This window comes from Pelophylax lessonae (genome assembly GCF_965119305.1).
Source record: "Pelophylax lessonae genome assembly, chromosome: 5".
Taxonomy (NCBI): Eukaryota; Metazoa; Chordata; class Amphibia; order Anura; family Ranidae; genus Pelophylax; species Pelophylax lessonae.
The window spans coordinates 507,819,736-507,833,045 of NC_138772.1; the positions used below are offsets into that span (position 1 = coordinate 507,819,736).

General features: G+C 46.6%; 1 protein-coding gene across 1 annotated transcript in view; it reads right to left on the reverse strand.

Annotated features, from left to right (window-relative positions):
* The window catches only part of EXT1 (exostosin glycosyltransferase 1), a 470,442-nt gene that overhangs the window by 54,401 nt on the left and 402,731 nt on the right, over positions 1-13,310 (reverse strand). The window contains exons 5-6 of the mRNA XM_082257566.1: positions 9,610-9,742; positions 5,581-5,699 (exon numbers count right to left, since the gene is read on the reverse strand). Of these exons, the coding sequence (XP_082113692.1) occupies positions 5,581-5,699; positions 9,610-9,742 (252 nt within the window). The remainder of the gene's footprint in view (positions 1-5,580; positions 5,700-9,609; positions 9,743-13,310) is intronic.

Consider the following 13,310-nt stretch of genomic DNA (forward strand, 5'->3'; position numbering starts at 1 on the left):
GACCAGGTGGCCGCCTTACATACCTGGACCACTGACGCCTGATGGCGAAAGGCCCAGGAAGTACTGAGCGCTCGAGTGGAGTGCGCCCTAACAGGGAACGGAGGACTCTGACCCTTAATAGAATAAGCCTGTACCACCGTTTGTCTAATCCATTTGGCAATGGTCGCGGCAGATGCAGGCAAACCCTTTCTGGGGCCATCCGTGATCACAAAAAGTGAATCCGTCTTACGGAATGATTCCGTAGCTTTCAGGTATACCCTGATTGCCCGAACCACATCTAAGGAATGCAACGCATGTTCCCGATGATGCTTGGGCTGAGGACACAAGGAAGGTAGTACAATATCTTCATTCAGGTGAAAATCTGAAACCACCTTGGGAAGAAAAGATGGCTTAGGATGAAGTACTACCTTATCCCTATGAATCACTAGGTATGGTGACTGGCATGATAATGCAGCCAGTTCTGACACCCTGCGAGCAGAAGTAATAGCCACCAAGAAGGCCACCTTCTGGGATAAAGTAAGCAAGGGAATCTCCCTGATGTTTTCAAAGGGAGGTTTCTGTAGAACCGACAAAACCAAATTAAGATCCCAAGGCGGTAAGGGCGCGCGGACTGGAGGAGCCAGGTGCCGCACCCCCTGGATGAAATTCCGCACCAAGGATTTGGTAGCTAAAGGCTTCTGAAAGAAGATTGCTAATGCTGAAACTTGACCCTTGATGGTGCTCAAGGCTAGCTTCTGCTCAACCCCTTGTTGCAAAAAGGCCAATATTCGAGACACCGAATAGGTACGTGGAGGAAATCCTAAAGATTCGCACCACGCAATATAAGTTTTCCATGTATGATAATAGACTTTGCTGGAAGTCGCTTTCCTTGCTTTAATAAGGGTAGGAATGACTGAAGCTGACAAACCTCTGTCCTTCAGTACTTGGGTCTCAATGGCCAGGCCATTAAACCCAGCGACTGTAAAGCATGATGGTAAATTGGTCCTTGAGACCACAGACACTCCCTGAGACGAAGTTCCCACGGAACGTGTACGACTAACATGTCCAAGTCGGCCAGGCCGGCTTGAGGAGGCCAGCCTAGAATTTCTAGGACCACTGGCGCTGATTGAATCTGAACCAGGCGTCCCTAGAGGTATCTGGCCCCGACCATCCGAGAAAGTCTGGTCGTTTTCTGTTCCCACACATTTATCAGATACCTGATAGTTATCAGGAAAGGTGATCTTTTCTGGTTGAACCTCAGGGACCGAAGTCACCCGACTAGAGGCTACTTGGCCTATCTGGTCAACCAGATCCGATTCCTGTGAGGTATCGGGACTAATCTTGGGAAAAGGTAAAGGAAAAGATCTATTCAGGGAACGGTAACTACCGCTTCCTGTAGAACTTAAATGTTGGAAGGGAAGAATCACACCGGTAGTAGTGGTTGATGCTCGATCTAATGTCCTGAATACCGGTGAAAACGTCCCCCCACCCTGAAACCGGGTGGGGGCGCACCTTCAGGCTGTGTACTCCTTTGCTTCGGGTTTGGCTGGGTTGGTCCCCTTCTTGAACCCTCCTGGAGGAGTCTTGCCTTTCCCGCTAGTACCAGCCAGGCGCCCTTTATGGGCGGTAAAGAAAGGTCCTCGCTTGTTGCGAGGTCCCTTAGCTTTAGCAGCCTGTGGCAAAAAAGTGCTCTTGCCCCCAGTGGCATCCTTAATGATTTCATCTAGGTTGGCCCCAAATAGACGATTCCCCTGAAAGGGGAGATTTGTCAAGGTCTTCTTGGAACCTAGGTCAGCTGACCAGCATTTTAACCACAGCACACGTCTGAGGATCACCGCTGTCTTAGATGCATGCCCTAATAAGGGAGTAGTGTCCAAGGCTGCGTCACAGATAAACTGTAGCCCTTGTATAATCTGTTCCATCAAATCAGATGTCTCCTGGGGAATATCTTTTCCCCTAAGATCTTGGCGTACCATTTTCGCCCATTCCGTAAGTGTCTGGGAAACTAGACCAATAACAATTACTGGTCTAAAAGCTGACCCTATCAGAGAGAAGATGGTGATTACCGAAACATTTAGGTACAGGAAAAGCCTTCATCGTCTTGATGGGCTTATTAGTACCAAAAGGAATCTCTGTTTCAGTTGCCTCTGCCGGTAAAGCCTCAAGTTTTAAGGTTTCCTGCACTGCCACAACTAGTGCGTCCACCAATGCTTCTTCCTGAATAATAGCAGGAGAAGAAGCGTCCTCCTCACTGTCTGAGGGGGCTTTACCTGGGATAACAGCCCTTGCAGAGGAACCTGCAATTGCCGTGACCACCTCCGAATCTGAATCAGAGGTGTCAGATGGTATAGGGGTAGGCGGGGGTCGCCTTCCTTGACCCCCGTCCCTGACAGGCCGCCTCCACCCGAGCCACCATAGACTCCAAAATTGCTGTAAATGACTCTATACTCTGTGCACCGGCGGGTCCCGTGGCCCCCTCGAGGGAAACAGGTGGGGGAATATGTGTGGCAGGGTCCATGATAATTCCAGTTACTTCCTGGATAATATAATTCAAAAATAAAACTTTTTTTTTTTTTTTTTTTCGACCCCCAGCGCCACAAAAGCCCCTTAGTGTTACCTGCTAGGGATCCCTATCGATCGAGAGAGAGAGAGAGAGATAGACCCCCAGGCTCACCACTTGATGCTCAGAGTTTAACTGCAACAGGTTACAGCGCTGTCTTGACAAACAGGAAGTCTTTTGGCTGGCTGCCCAGGAAAAAAGGAGGCGGCTCCGCCCCTCTGTACGCCTTCCGGCGCCTCCCCCAAGCTCCACGAGGTGTTTGGATCACCTCAAACATGGCCGCCCCCATGCTGGAGACACGAGGCTACGCCAAAATGGCGGCTCGTGCGATCCAGCAAAAAAAATGGCGGCGGCCCGTACTGAATAGCGGTGTGCTGCAGGGCACACAACACTCTCTCTGCATGGGGATATGGCGTGGTTGGCGGTACCGGCCCTGGCGGACCGCATGGCCGTTCGGGAGGCCTGCTAATAGCTGGAGATCTGATTAGGAAGGCAGTCTACATGTCCGTGGCTTCTGACTGGTAGGTAGCTTATTCTTAACCCATAAGATTCCCAGAATGCCACAGATTACATCTTTAAACATGTATACAATTAGATTGTTAGCTCCCAAACCAAGCCTCCTGGCTTTTTGCACACATAAAATCACACTCAAAGTAGGAGGATCTGTGTCATGTTGTAGGATAGAAAGGGACTCTATCTTACCATACAGAGAGGGGCCCGCGTTCACCACAAAACCCGTCAGGGGGAAAGGGGGAACATACTACTCACCATACCGGAACCAGGCGGGCACCAACTCCTGACAGTACCCCTCTCCACTGGGGCGGGAGGGCTGTCGACCGATACGGACGCCGTGACTCATGGTCTTTGGCGTTTCAGCGAGACGTTTAACTCGCGTGGACAGTCCTTTAATGGGACTTTTGTCGCGGCCGACCCAGCGCGGAGCTATGGCCTGCACGCGCTCGTAGGCTGAACTGGGGTGACCACCGGATCTCAACATCCAGCCCGTCGCCCAGTTCAGCTTTCTTGCTTGAAGATCTCACAGGAACACTGGAGAAAAAAAGCTGTCTAAAAAATCCTTTAAGAAAAAATTCTTGCCAGGACCTAAGATCCCAGCAAGGTATCTAGGTCCTTACTCCTAACTAGACAGAAAATAACTGATTTGCTGAGGCAGAGAGAGAGAGGATATACCCTCTGGGACTGCCCCTGGGGTGTGGCCAGAGCTTTTTAATTTCCTGTCTAGTCCTGCTCCTGTGGAGGCAACATAACCCGAAGGTGGTGTATCACCGAGGACTACGTCTGTCAATGAGCGCTAGAGAAATAAAGACTAGGCACAACAGAAATGAAGTGTGGCTGCAAGATTATAGGTTATGTCTTAGGTCTAAGATTTAAGGAAATGTCTACCATATCGGAAATCCTAGGCTGGCAAGGAAGAGAGAGCTGTTTAAGGCAATGGATATGGAACCATAGCTAATGGGAAGCAGCTTTTCCAAGGAACACATCATTACCATGACTTGCTTCTAAGAAGTCGACTAAAACTCTGCGTATGTTCACAAAACTGGCCAGGAGACTGCTCTCCTGATATTAACCTCTTGTATTTTACATGGCTTCAATTAAAAACTATGTTTTAGCCAGCATCCTAGAAGTGATTTTAAATGAGTTCTTAATCTGTAGTCAAAAGATAGCCAATGACCCTAGTGCATGCACCAATGTTTAATACTATGGAGTATGATGAAGAAAGTCCAACACCAGTTTACTCCAGGAACACAGCAGTGATTGGACAAGTACTTTTAAACCTTCACCTAGTGCTTGTAAAATCACCAAGTCAATCTTTCCCACAGGACTGGTCATTGTTGGCATTTGATGATGCCAAAAACATGAGACTGTCACCAAATTCAACAGAAGATGCCTAGATCTGGCATTAATAAAAGCTTCAAATTGAACTAGGGGCGTATAAAATATAACCACTGTACGACTAACCAAAAAGTATAGCAGAAGATAATTTTGTTTTACATATGTATGTAACTACAGACCATTTTACAGTGTCACAGACTCCCGGTAAAAGGACTGAAAGTATCTACTGGGTATCAGCGTAGTTACAAAATGGCTAGCACAATTATTCCTTAGTGGATGGATAACCAGTGCCTCTATTAGTGGTTAGTGGATGGATAACCAGAGCCTCTATTAGTGGAGCACTACTTACTGAGGAAGCTCCATTCGGGGCGTAACACGTACAGGTGTAGAACCGACTAATGATATCAACACATTGCGAATTTAAAGGAGGGTGGTGAGCTGGCGTGTTTACATATGTAATGTTAGTTTCTACATTTTTTTGTGTTTTTTATCCCTTTGGTTTGAATAAATTATATATACAGTGAGCACTATTAGTCGCTTGTCATTTTATGCTTTTCTTGTTGCTGTGGCTTGTGGAGGAAGTTGGTGGGAGGAGCTATGGCCGAAGGAAGATTGGAATGATGCACCTATACTAGAAAAACTCTGTACTGGACCTCAGAGCTTCTTCAGAGGTCAAAAAGAGGTGAGCGGACTTACATACCGCTGGGTGGAGTACATGTTGTAGAACAGAAGATTTTGCCACTGTCCATAATTAAAGATTTTGGTTGGACTATTTCTTTATTGATCGAATTATAGGATGTGTTTGGACTTTTATTCTATCTGCCTCTGAATATTGGGAGAAGTCAACTAATTGAAGATTTCTTAAAGTCACGTGTATATGTTTTGTCATAGTAATTTTGACTTGCACACATAATTTAGTTGTTTGGGTAGCACTACACTATTTTATTCATTACTAAACAGCTTTCAGGACACAACAAATATCTAAGAAGATTTTCACAAATTCATGTGCTGCCGCAAAATAACTGCCACTGGTACAAACTGGTCACAAGTGCTATAGTGCTACGTTAAAAACACATCATCAGTGTTAATGACGTGGAAGTATTTATACTGAAAAGAAATACACCGGTTTAAACCTCTCAGATACTTTTACCTGTATGAAGAATGATAGAATTTAAGTTTTATTTAGGTACCTGATGACAGTACTGAGACTTGGCTACGGCGACCAGCAGCTTTAGGATTGGCTGAGACTGAGAAACCAATGGTGTCACAGCGTGGATGACTGCAGTAAACTTGGTAGGGGGTTTAATACCTAAATAAAAAGAACAAGATATTAATCATCATACATCAAATAACCATGTAAAGATTCTACTGGCCCCCCAATACTAAAGCCACGACAATAGCTACAGTACATGGAACATCTGCAGAAAACTTGGCCTAGTTTACTTAGCAACCCATTGATAATACAGAAGAACATTTTGATTCTCTTCTGGCAATGGAAGGCCAAGTTCTTTGGGTCTTTAAAAGGAGCCTGCTGCTATTCTACACTAGACTTACTGACCCCTGAATCTTGCTTTTCTGTTCCCTCCATGTACTTTCTACTTATTTAGCTAAAATGTCAACAAGCCACAAGCAATTTTTTTTAAAAATTGGCGTGAGTCTACAAAATCTATTCAAATTTATCTTACAGAGGAAAAAAGATATGAATCAGTTGTGTAAGTAATAGCAATTGGGAACATTGCTGACCTAGGCTAATTTGTCAGCTTCTTCATTTGATTCCATTTCCTGAGTTACTGAAACATTTTATCTTATATCAGCCTAAAAACAAACACAAATTTCGAAGGCTTAATCATAAAGCCTAGCTCCGACTAACCGACAAGTTATAGTAAAACAAAGCAGCATAATTAGACACGTTTGGCGGCTTCCATGCTTCTCCTTTCACCAGTAATGCCCAATATATGTTTCTCATATGCTGATGCCATTCATTTAGCTATGAACCCGTACTTTGCACACGAAGAGAAAAGCAACAGGTTACTTTAATGCTAAAGCTTACATCTACCTTACCTTGGCAGTCCCCATTGCCCCATTTGTCTTCCAGTAGCAAAGACAAATACATGATACTCCTCGGTATGGGGAGCAAATGGCTCCTTCACCGCCCTTCCAAGTGGCAGAGCTGGTGCATGCCAATTGGCCACTGAGGTAAGGAGTGCCTCACATGGAGATAAGAGAAAGTTCTAAGCTCTGTGCAAGCTCCATGCCATTTATTTGAGTAAATGCAGGGTGGCTTCTCTTTACGCTTGTGAGTAAATAGAGCGACAAGCAGTGCCACTTTAATAGTATAATGGGCCCCTAGGCAAAGTAATGCACTGGGGCTCATACCAGCTTGCATCACGTTCCTCTATCACAGTGCCCATATACTGTACATCAGGTGTTCCCATCAGTGTTACCATACATCAGGTATATCCATCACAGTGTCCCAATACATCATCAGGGTCCCCCACATCAGGTGTTCCCCATCACAGTGTCCCCATACATCAGGTGTTTCCATCACAGTGTCCCCATACATCAGGTGTTTTCCATCACAGTGTCCCCATACATCAGGTGTTTTCCATCACAGTGTCCCCATACATCAGGTGTTTCCCATCACAGTGTCCCCATACATCAGGTGTTTCCCATCACAGTGTCCCCATACATCAGGTGTCCCCATACATCAGGTGTTCCCATACATCAGGTGTTCCCATACATCAGGTGTTCCCATACATCAGGTGTTCCCATACATCAGGTGTTCCCATACATCAGGTGTTCCTCATCACAGTGTCCCCATATATCAGGTGTTCCCATCACAGTGTCCCCATACATTAGGTGTTCCCATCACAGTGTCCCCATACATTAGGTGTTCCCATCACAGTGTCCCCATACATTAGGTGTTCCCATCACAGTGTCCCCATACATTAGGTGTTCCCATCACAGTGTCCCCATACATTAGGTGTTCCCATCACAGTGTCCCCATACATTAGGTGTTCCCATCACAGTGTCCCCATACATCCTTCCTCTCCCATGATTAGTCTGTGATGAGTTCTCTGCCCATTCATTAAAATGGCCCTGGTGATAGACAAGGCTAGGGAAGATGTGCCACTATGGGGGTCTGCAATAGGGTGAACCTTTAGCCCTGGTCTGCGTGTACAAAGCATAGATTCACTTAAAAGCAAAGCTGTATTGAGTTCTATTATAATATTATGGTATCTGGACTTCATTAGAGTTTCCTCCAAGTAATCTTACCGGCACTAAGACAGACAACTGAGAGATTACATGACAATTGTACACTAAATTCTCAGTCTGCTCAGAGTAAAGACTCAGTCACTGCTCTCCACACTGGTCCTCCAGCACTCACTGAAACGTCAAGCTGAGGAGGGGGTAGATGTAGCTGGCTCAGTTTCTCAGCCGTTCACTGACAGGCCGATCCAGTTGTTAATTAAGCAGATGGGTGGATACCGACAATATTGTTGGGATCCTTCCTGCCACATTGGTTACAAGAGAGCAAAAAGTGGGTGCACTCCTGTGACCCACAATCCAAGTATGTTCAAAAAAGTTTTGGTCATAGGAGCCCCATAATCTATGGCACAATGTTTTACATGTGTTGACTTTTAGCAAGAAAGTCATCACTTTAGGCTGTCCATCTAAACTTGTTACGAGTCAGTAAAGCCATTTATCAAATTTATCAGCCAACGCAATAGTCTCCTGAGAGGAAATGGGCTAGTGATTAACCCTTACTTAAAGTCTGTACATGCATTAGAGAGTGTCCTAGGTATAGGAGCTCCTAAAGGCACTCCTGACAAAGACCTATGCTATGAAATTCTATTGCCGCTATTATAAGGAAGCGCACTATATGTACTCTCTAAATTTCAATATATCTAACCTGTTCATGCTTTTAGCCATGGTTCACATGGAACACAGAAACCCACATCCCATACTTGTTTCCAGTAGTAATCGACTTGTCGGTTTTTCGTTGCCGATACCGATATTTTGGCCATTGAATATCGGTATTGGCCGATATTTTCGTACATTTACATTTTTTTATTATTTGACAGGTACTCTTGTGGAGGGATCTGGGGGTCTAAAAGACTCCAAACCCCTACTCTGCACTTAAAAGCATTCAAGACGCCAAGTTTGGCTGTTTTGAATGCTGTCATTTTTTTGAATCTGGCGCCAGTACCGGAAGTGATTCTCTTCCGGGTTTTTACATGGAGACCTGATCAGAGCCGAATGCGGCTTTGATCGGGTCTTCAGCAGCCGTGCAGGCTGGTTGCCCGGGTCTCCCGGTGGGACGGGAGACGCGGGCGAGCCGCGGAAGGTGGCAGGAGGGGGGGGGGGATTGTCCCCTCCCGCTCCTTGTAATGACAGCCAAGTGACTTCTCAGCCGCATCGGTTGTCATTACAAAACTCCCAACCGTCGGCTATAGACACCAGTACCGGGATGAGGCCTCTAGCTGCAGGCATCACTCCGGTACAGCACTTTCCTGAAATATCGGTCACCTTGGTGGCCGATTCCGATAGATCGGGGAAAGTGCATATCGGCCCTCGATATATCGGCTTTGCTGATAATCAGTCGAACCCTAGTTTCCACCACCGCATTCAACACACACTGCCCTTGCGATCTGTAGCCATTGTCAATGCGATGGTAACGACACCCCAAATGCAGGTCACAAACACAGTGCGTTTGCCTGCACCGGATCACATAGTACAAAACTACCATGCTATCCAGTTGCAGTGCGTTTACCAAAGTAGTGAATGCACTACTTTGGTGCTATGAGGTGTGATTTGAACCCATTCAAAATTAATGGGCTCAAACCGCACCGCACTGAATCACATTTGTGCAATTTATAGTGTGAACCGGGGCTTTCCCTACCTAAATTCATAGTTTCTTTCTTGTTGCTTTATTCAGTTCTCATGCAGAGACACTTCCCTGCAAACACGACTATGTAGCTATGAGCGATACAGTGCTGCCACTGGCAGTTCCAATCTGGTTATAGTGACGGCAGCAGCCATTTTGTTCTGCGCACACATGGTCTCTATGTATCCATCTACACACAGCCTTCTTCGTTTCAGCCAGCTCACACAGAGTTAAAAGTAGCGGCACTTATGTCTTAACTTGCTCCTTAGAAGATGGAGAGATTCACTTAGCCACCCCGTCATCATCGGGTCATAGAGGAAAAGGCACTCACCTAGATTAGCGTAATAATAAGGGAAATCTCCCAGATATGATGAGTACTGGGGCAGCACAAACAGCCCTCCAGGATGCTTGTTCCATATTAGACTGTTGCGTGATATGTGCTTGAAGATTCTGTCCTGAATGATCTGAAAGGCGAGAAAAAGAAAGACATAAAAGAATGGACGAGGCACTTAGACTGCACTATTCCCACTCCATCCTCCTCTTCAATCAGCCGCTAGATAAAGATTGCAATCAAGGTGTCTCGTTGGGGAGAGCGCTATGAAGACCTTGTTTTTACCTATCGAGTTTGTCAACAGAAGTGGATCTCTGGCAAAGCATTGAATGAAGAGGAAAATCATTATCATGATGTTTGAATTTATGCACTGTACTGCATGTTTATTCATGGACGAAGACCCACACCATTTACTGTATTATACAGCAAGACAGTATTGCTGCAAAGTTTTAAAGTGATTGTAAAACGATCGCCTTGTAAAACAACCCTATTCAGTTTAAAATAGAAATGAAAGGCAAAGCAAAATTCCTTTTTCCCTTTTTAGAAGTGACCATATAATCTCTGTTTACTGCTGCATAAGAGCTGAGGGAGGAGAAACAGCAGTTCACTAATCTTCCCAGTGAAAGGCTGTGCAGGGGGGGGGGGGGGGTCAGAACAAATCTGTTCACTGGAGAGTAGGCTGAGTTTCCAGTACAGCTAGAAAACTAACCACGCTGTGCTCTCCAGCTTAATGTGGTCACATTTTAAATAGGAATGCAGCAGGATTTCACATTAAGGAAGCAATACAAAGAGAATGGGATACTTTGTCATACAAGTAAATGGTACAGCAGGCAGATATCAGGAATAGGAAATGTTGGGTTTACATATTCTTTAAGATGTGATAATATTTATTATTCAGAGATGGTTTAAGCATTTACAGTATGCAAAAAAAAAAAAAAAAAATTAATGACAAACTTTTATTGAACAGTTTACATTAGGGATTAGAAGGTGGCTACATCATTACTGGGAGGAGGAAGTAGTGTGAACTGAGCTAAGGAGTCTCAGCTGGGAGGAGGAACTGAGCTGCTAAATCACTGGTGAGAGAAGGGAGCAGGGTGAACTGCGCTGCCTAATCATTGCTGAAAGAAGGGAGTAGGGTGAGCTGTGCTGCATAATCACTGCTGAGAGAAGGGAGCAGGGTGAGCTGCGCTGCCTAATCACTGCTGAAAGAAGGGAGCAGGGTGAACTGCGCTGATAAATCACTGCTGAGAGAAGGGAGCAGGGTGAGCTGTACTGCCTAATCACTGCTGAGAGAAGGAAGCAGGGTGAGCTGCGCTGCCTAATCACTGCTGAAAGAAGGGAGCAGGGTGATCTGCGCTGCCTAATCACTGCTGAAAGAAGGGAGCAGGGTGAGCTGCGCTGATAAATCACTGCTGAGAGAACGGAGCAGGGTGAGCTGTACTGCCTAATCACTGCTGAGAGAAGGGAGCAGGGTGAGCTGCGCTGAAGAATCACTGCTGAGAGAAGGGAGCAGGGTGAGCTGCGCTGATGAATCACTGCTGAGAGAAGGGAGCAAGGTGAGCTCCGCTGATGAATCACTGCTGAGAGAAGGGAGCAGGGTGAGCTGTACTGCCTAATCACTGCTGAGAGAAGGGAGCAGGGTGAGCTGCGCTACCTAATCACTGCTGAGAGAAGGGAGCAGGGTGAGCTGTACTGCCTAATCACTGCTGAAAGAAGGGAGCAGGGTGAGCTGCGCTGATAAATCACTGCTGAGAGAAGGGAGCAGGGTGAGCTGTACTGCCTAATCACTGCTGAAAGAAGGGAGCAGGGTGAGCTGCGCTACCTAATCACTGCTGAGAGAAGGGAGCAGGGTGAGCTGCACTGATAAACCACTGCTAAAAGAAGGGAGCAGGGTGAGCTGTACTGCCTAATCACTGCTGAGAGAAGGGAGCAGGGTGAGCTGCGCTACCTAATCACTGCTGAGAGAAGGGAGCAGGGTGAGCTGCACTGATAAATCACTGCTAAAAGAAGGGAGCAGGGTGAGCTGCGCTGCTAAATCACTGCTGAGAGAAGGGAGCAGGGTGAGCTGCACTGCTAAATCACTGCTGAGGGAAGTGAACAGGGTGAGCTGTGCTGCCTAATCACTGCTGAGAGAAGGGAGCAGGGTGAGCTGAGCTGCCTAATCACTGCTGAGAGAAGGGAGCAGGGTGAGCTGAGCTGCCTAATCACTGCTGAGAGAAGGGAGCAGGGTGAGCTGAGCTGATGAATCACTGCTGAGAGAAGGGAGCAGGGTGAGCTGCGCTGATGAATCACTGCTGAGAGAAGGGAGCAGGGTGAGCTGTACTGCCTAATCACTGCTGAGAGAAGGGAGCAGGGTGAGCTGCGCTACCTAATCACTGCTAAGAGAAGGGAGCAGGGTGAGCTGTACTGCCTAATCACTGCTGAAAGAAGGGAGCAGGGTGAGCTGCGCTGATAAATCACTGCTGAGAGAAGGGAGCAGGGTGAGCTGTACTGCCTAATCACTGCTGAAAGAAGGGAGCAGGGTGAGCTGCGCTGATAAATCACTGCTGAGAGAAGGGAGCAGGGTGAGCTGCGCTACCTAATCACTGCTGAGAGAAGGGAGCAGGGTGAGCTGCGCTACCTAATCACTGCTGAGAGAAGGGAGCAGGGTGAGCTGCACTGATAAATCATTGCTAAAAGAAGGGAGCAGGGTGAGCTGTACTGCCTAATCACTGCTGAGAGAAGGGAGCAGGGTGAGCTGCGCTACCTAATCACTGCTGAGAGAAGGGAGCAGGGTGAGCTGCACTGATAAATCACTGCTAAAAGAAGGGAGCAGGGTGAGCTGCGCTGCTAAATCACTGCTGAGAGAAGGGAGCAGGGTGAGCTGCACTGCTAAATCACTGCTGAGGGAAGTGAACAGGGTGAGCTGTGCTGCCTAATCACTGCTGAGAGAAGGGAGCAGGGTGAGCTGAGCTGCCTAATCACTGCTGAGAGAAGGGAGCAGGGTGAGCTGAGCTGCCTAATCACTGCTGAGAGAAGGGAGCAGGGTGAGCTGAGCTGCCTAATCACTGTTAACTGTGGCAACAGTAAAGGCTGAGCTGTTGGTACACTACAGGGCAGGGAAGCAGGATGAGCTGAGCCGCTGAGTCACTACAGGGGTGGGAAGGGGATACAATAAGCACCCGTGCTGTCAGAATACAACAAAGCAGCAGGGGATATTCCTGCATCTACATTGCAGGAGTATGTGTGTGTTTTTTTTTTTTTTTTTTTTCCAACCTGCTGGTTAAACAGTAAAAATTATGCCTGTATACCCTGCTAAGAATACAGTCAACTAGGGTTGCACTGATACCTGTTTTTTAAGAGTGAGTATGAGTACTGATACTTGTGCTTAAGTACTTACCGATACCTTTGTGGTGCAATTTAAGCCCATACAAAATGAATGAGCTCAAATCGCACTGCAAAGAATTGCATGCAATTTGAACAGGAATGTGGTGCGATTCCAGTCCGAGTCCTGCATCGCTCCTGTGTGCACCCAGGCTGAACTTACTATAATAAGCCTGGTGTCACACAGGAGCGGTGTGGAAAACGGCAAGTGATTCGGACAGGAATCGCATGGACTCAAATTGCACCGCAAAAGTATTGTTAGCACGAATACAAGTACCTGTGCAAATGCTTAGTATCAGCACCAATACCAGAATCGGTGTAACTCTACAATCAAAAGT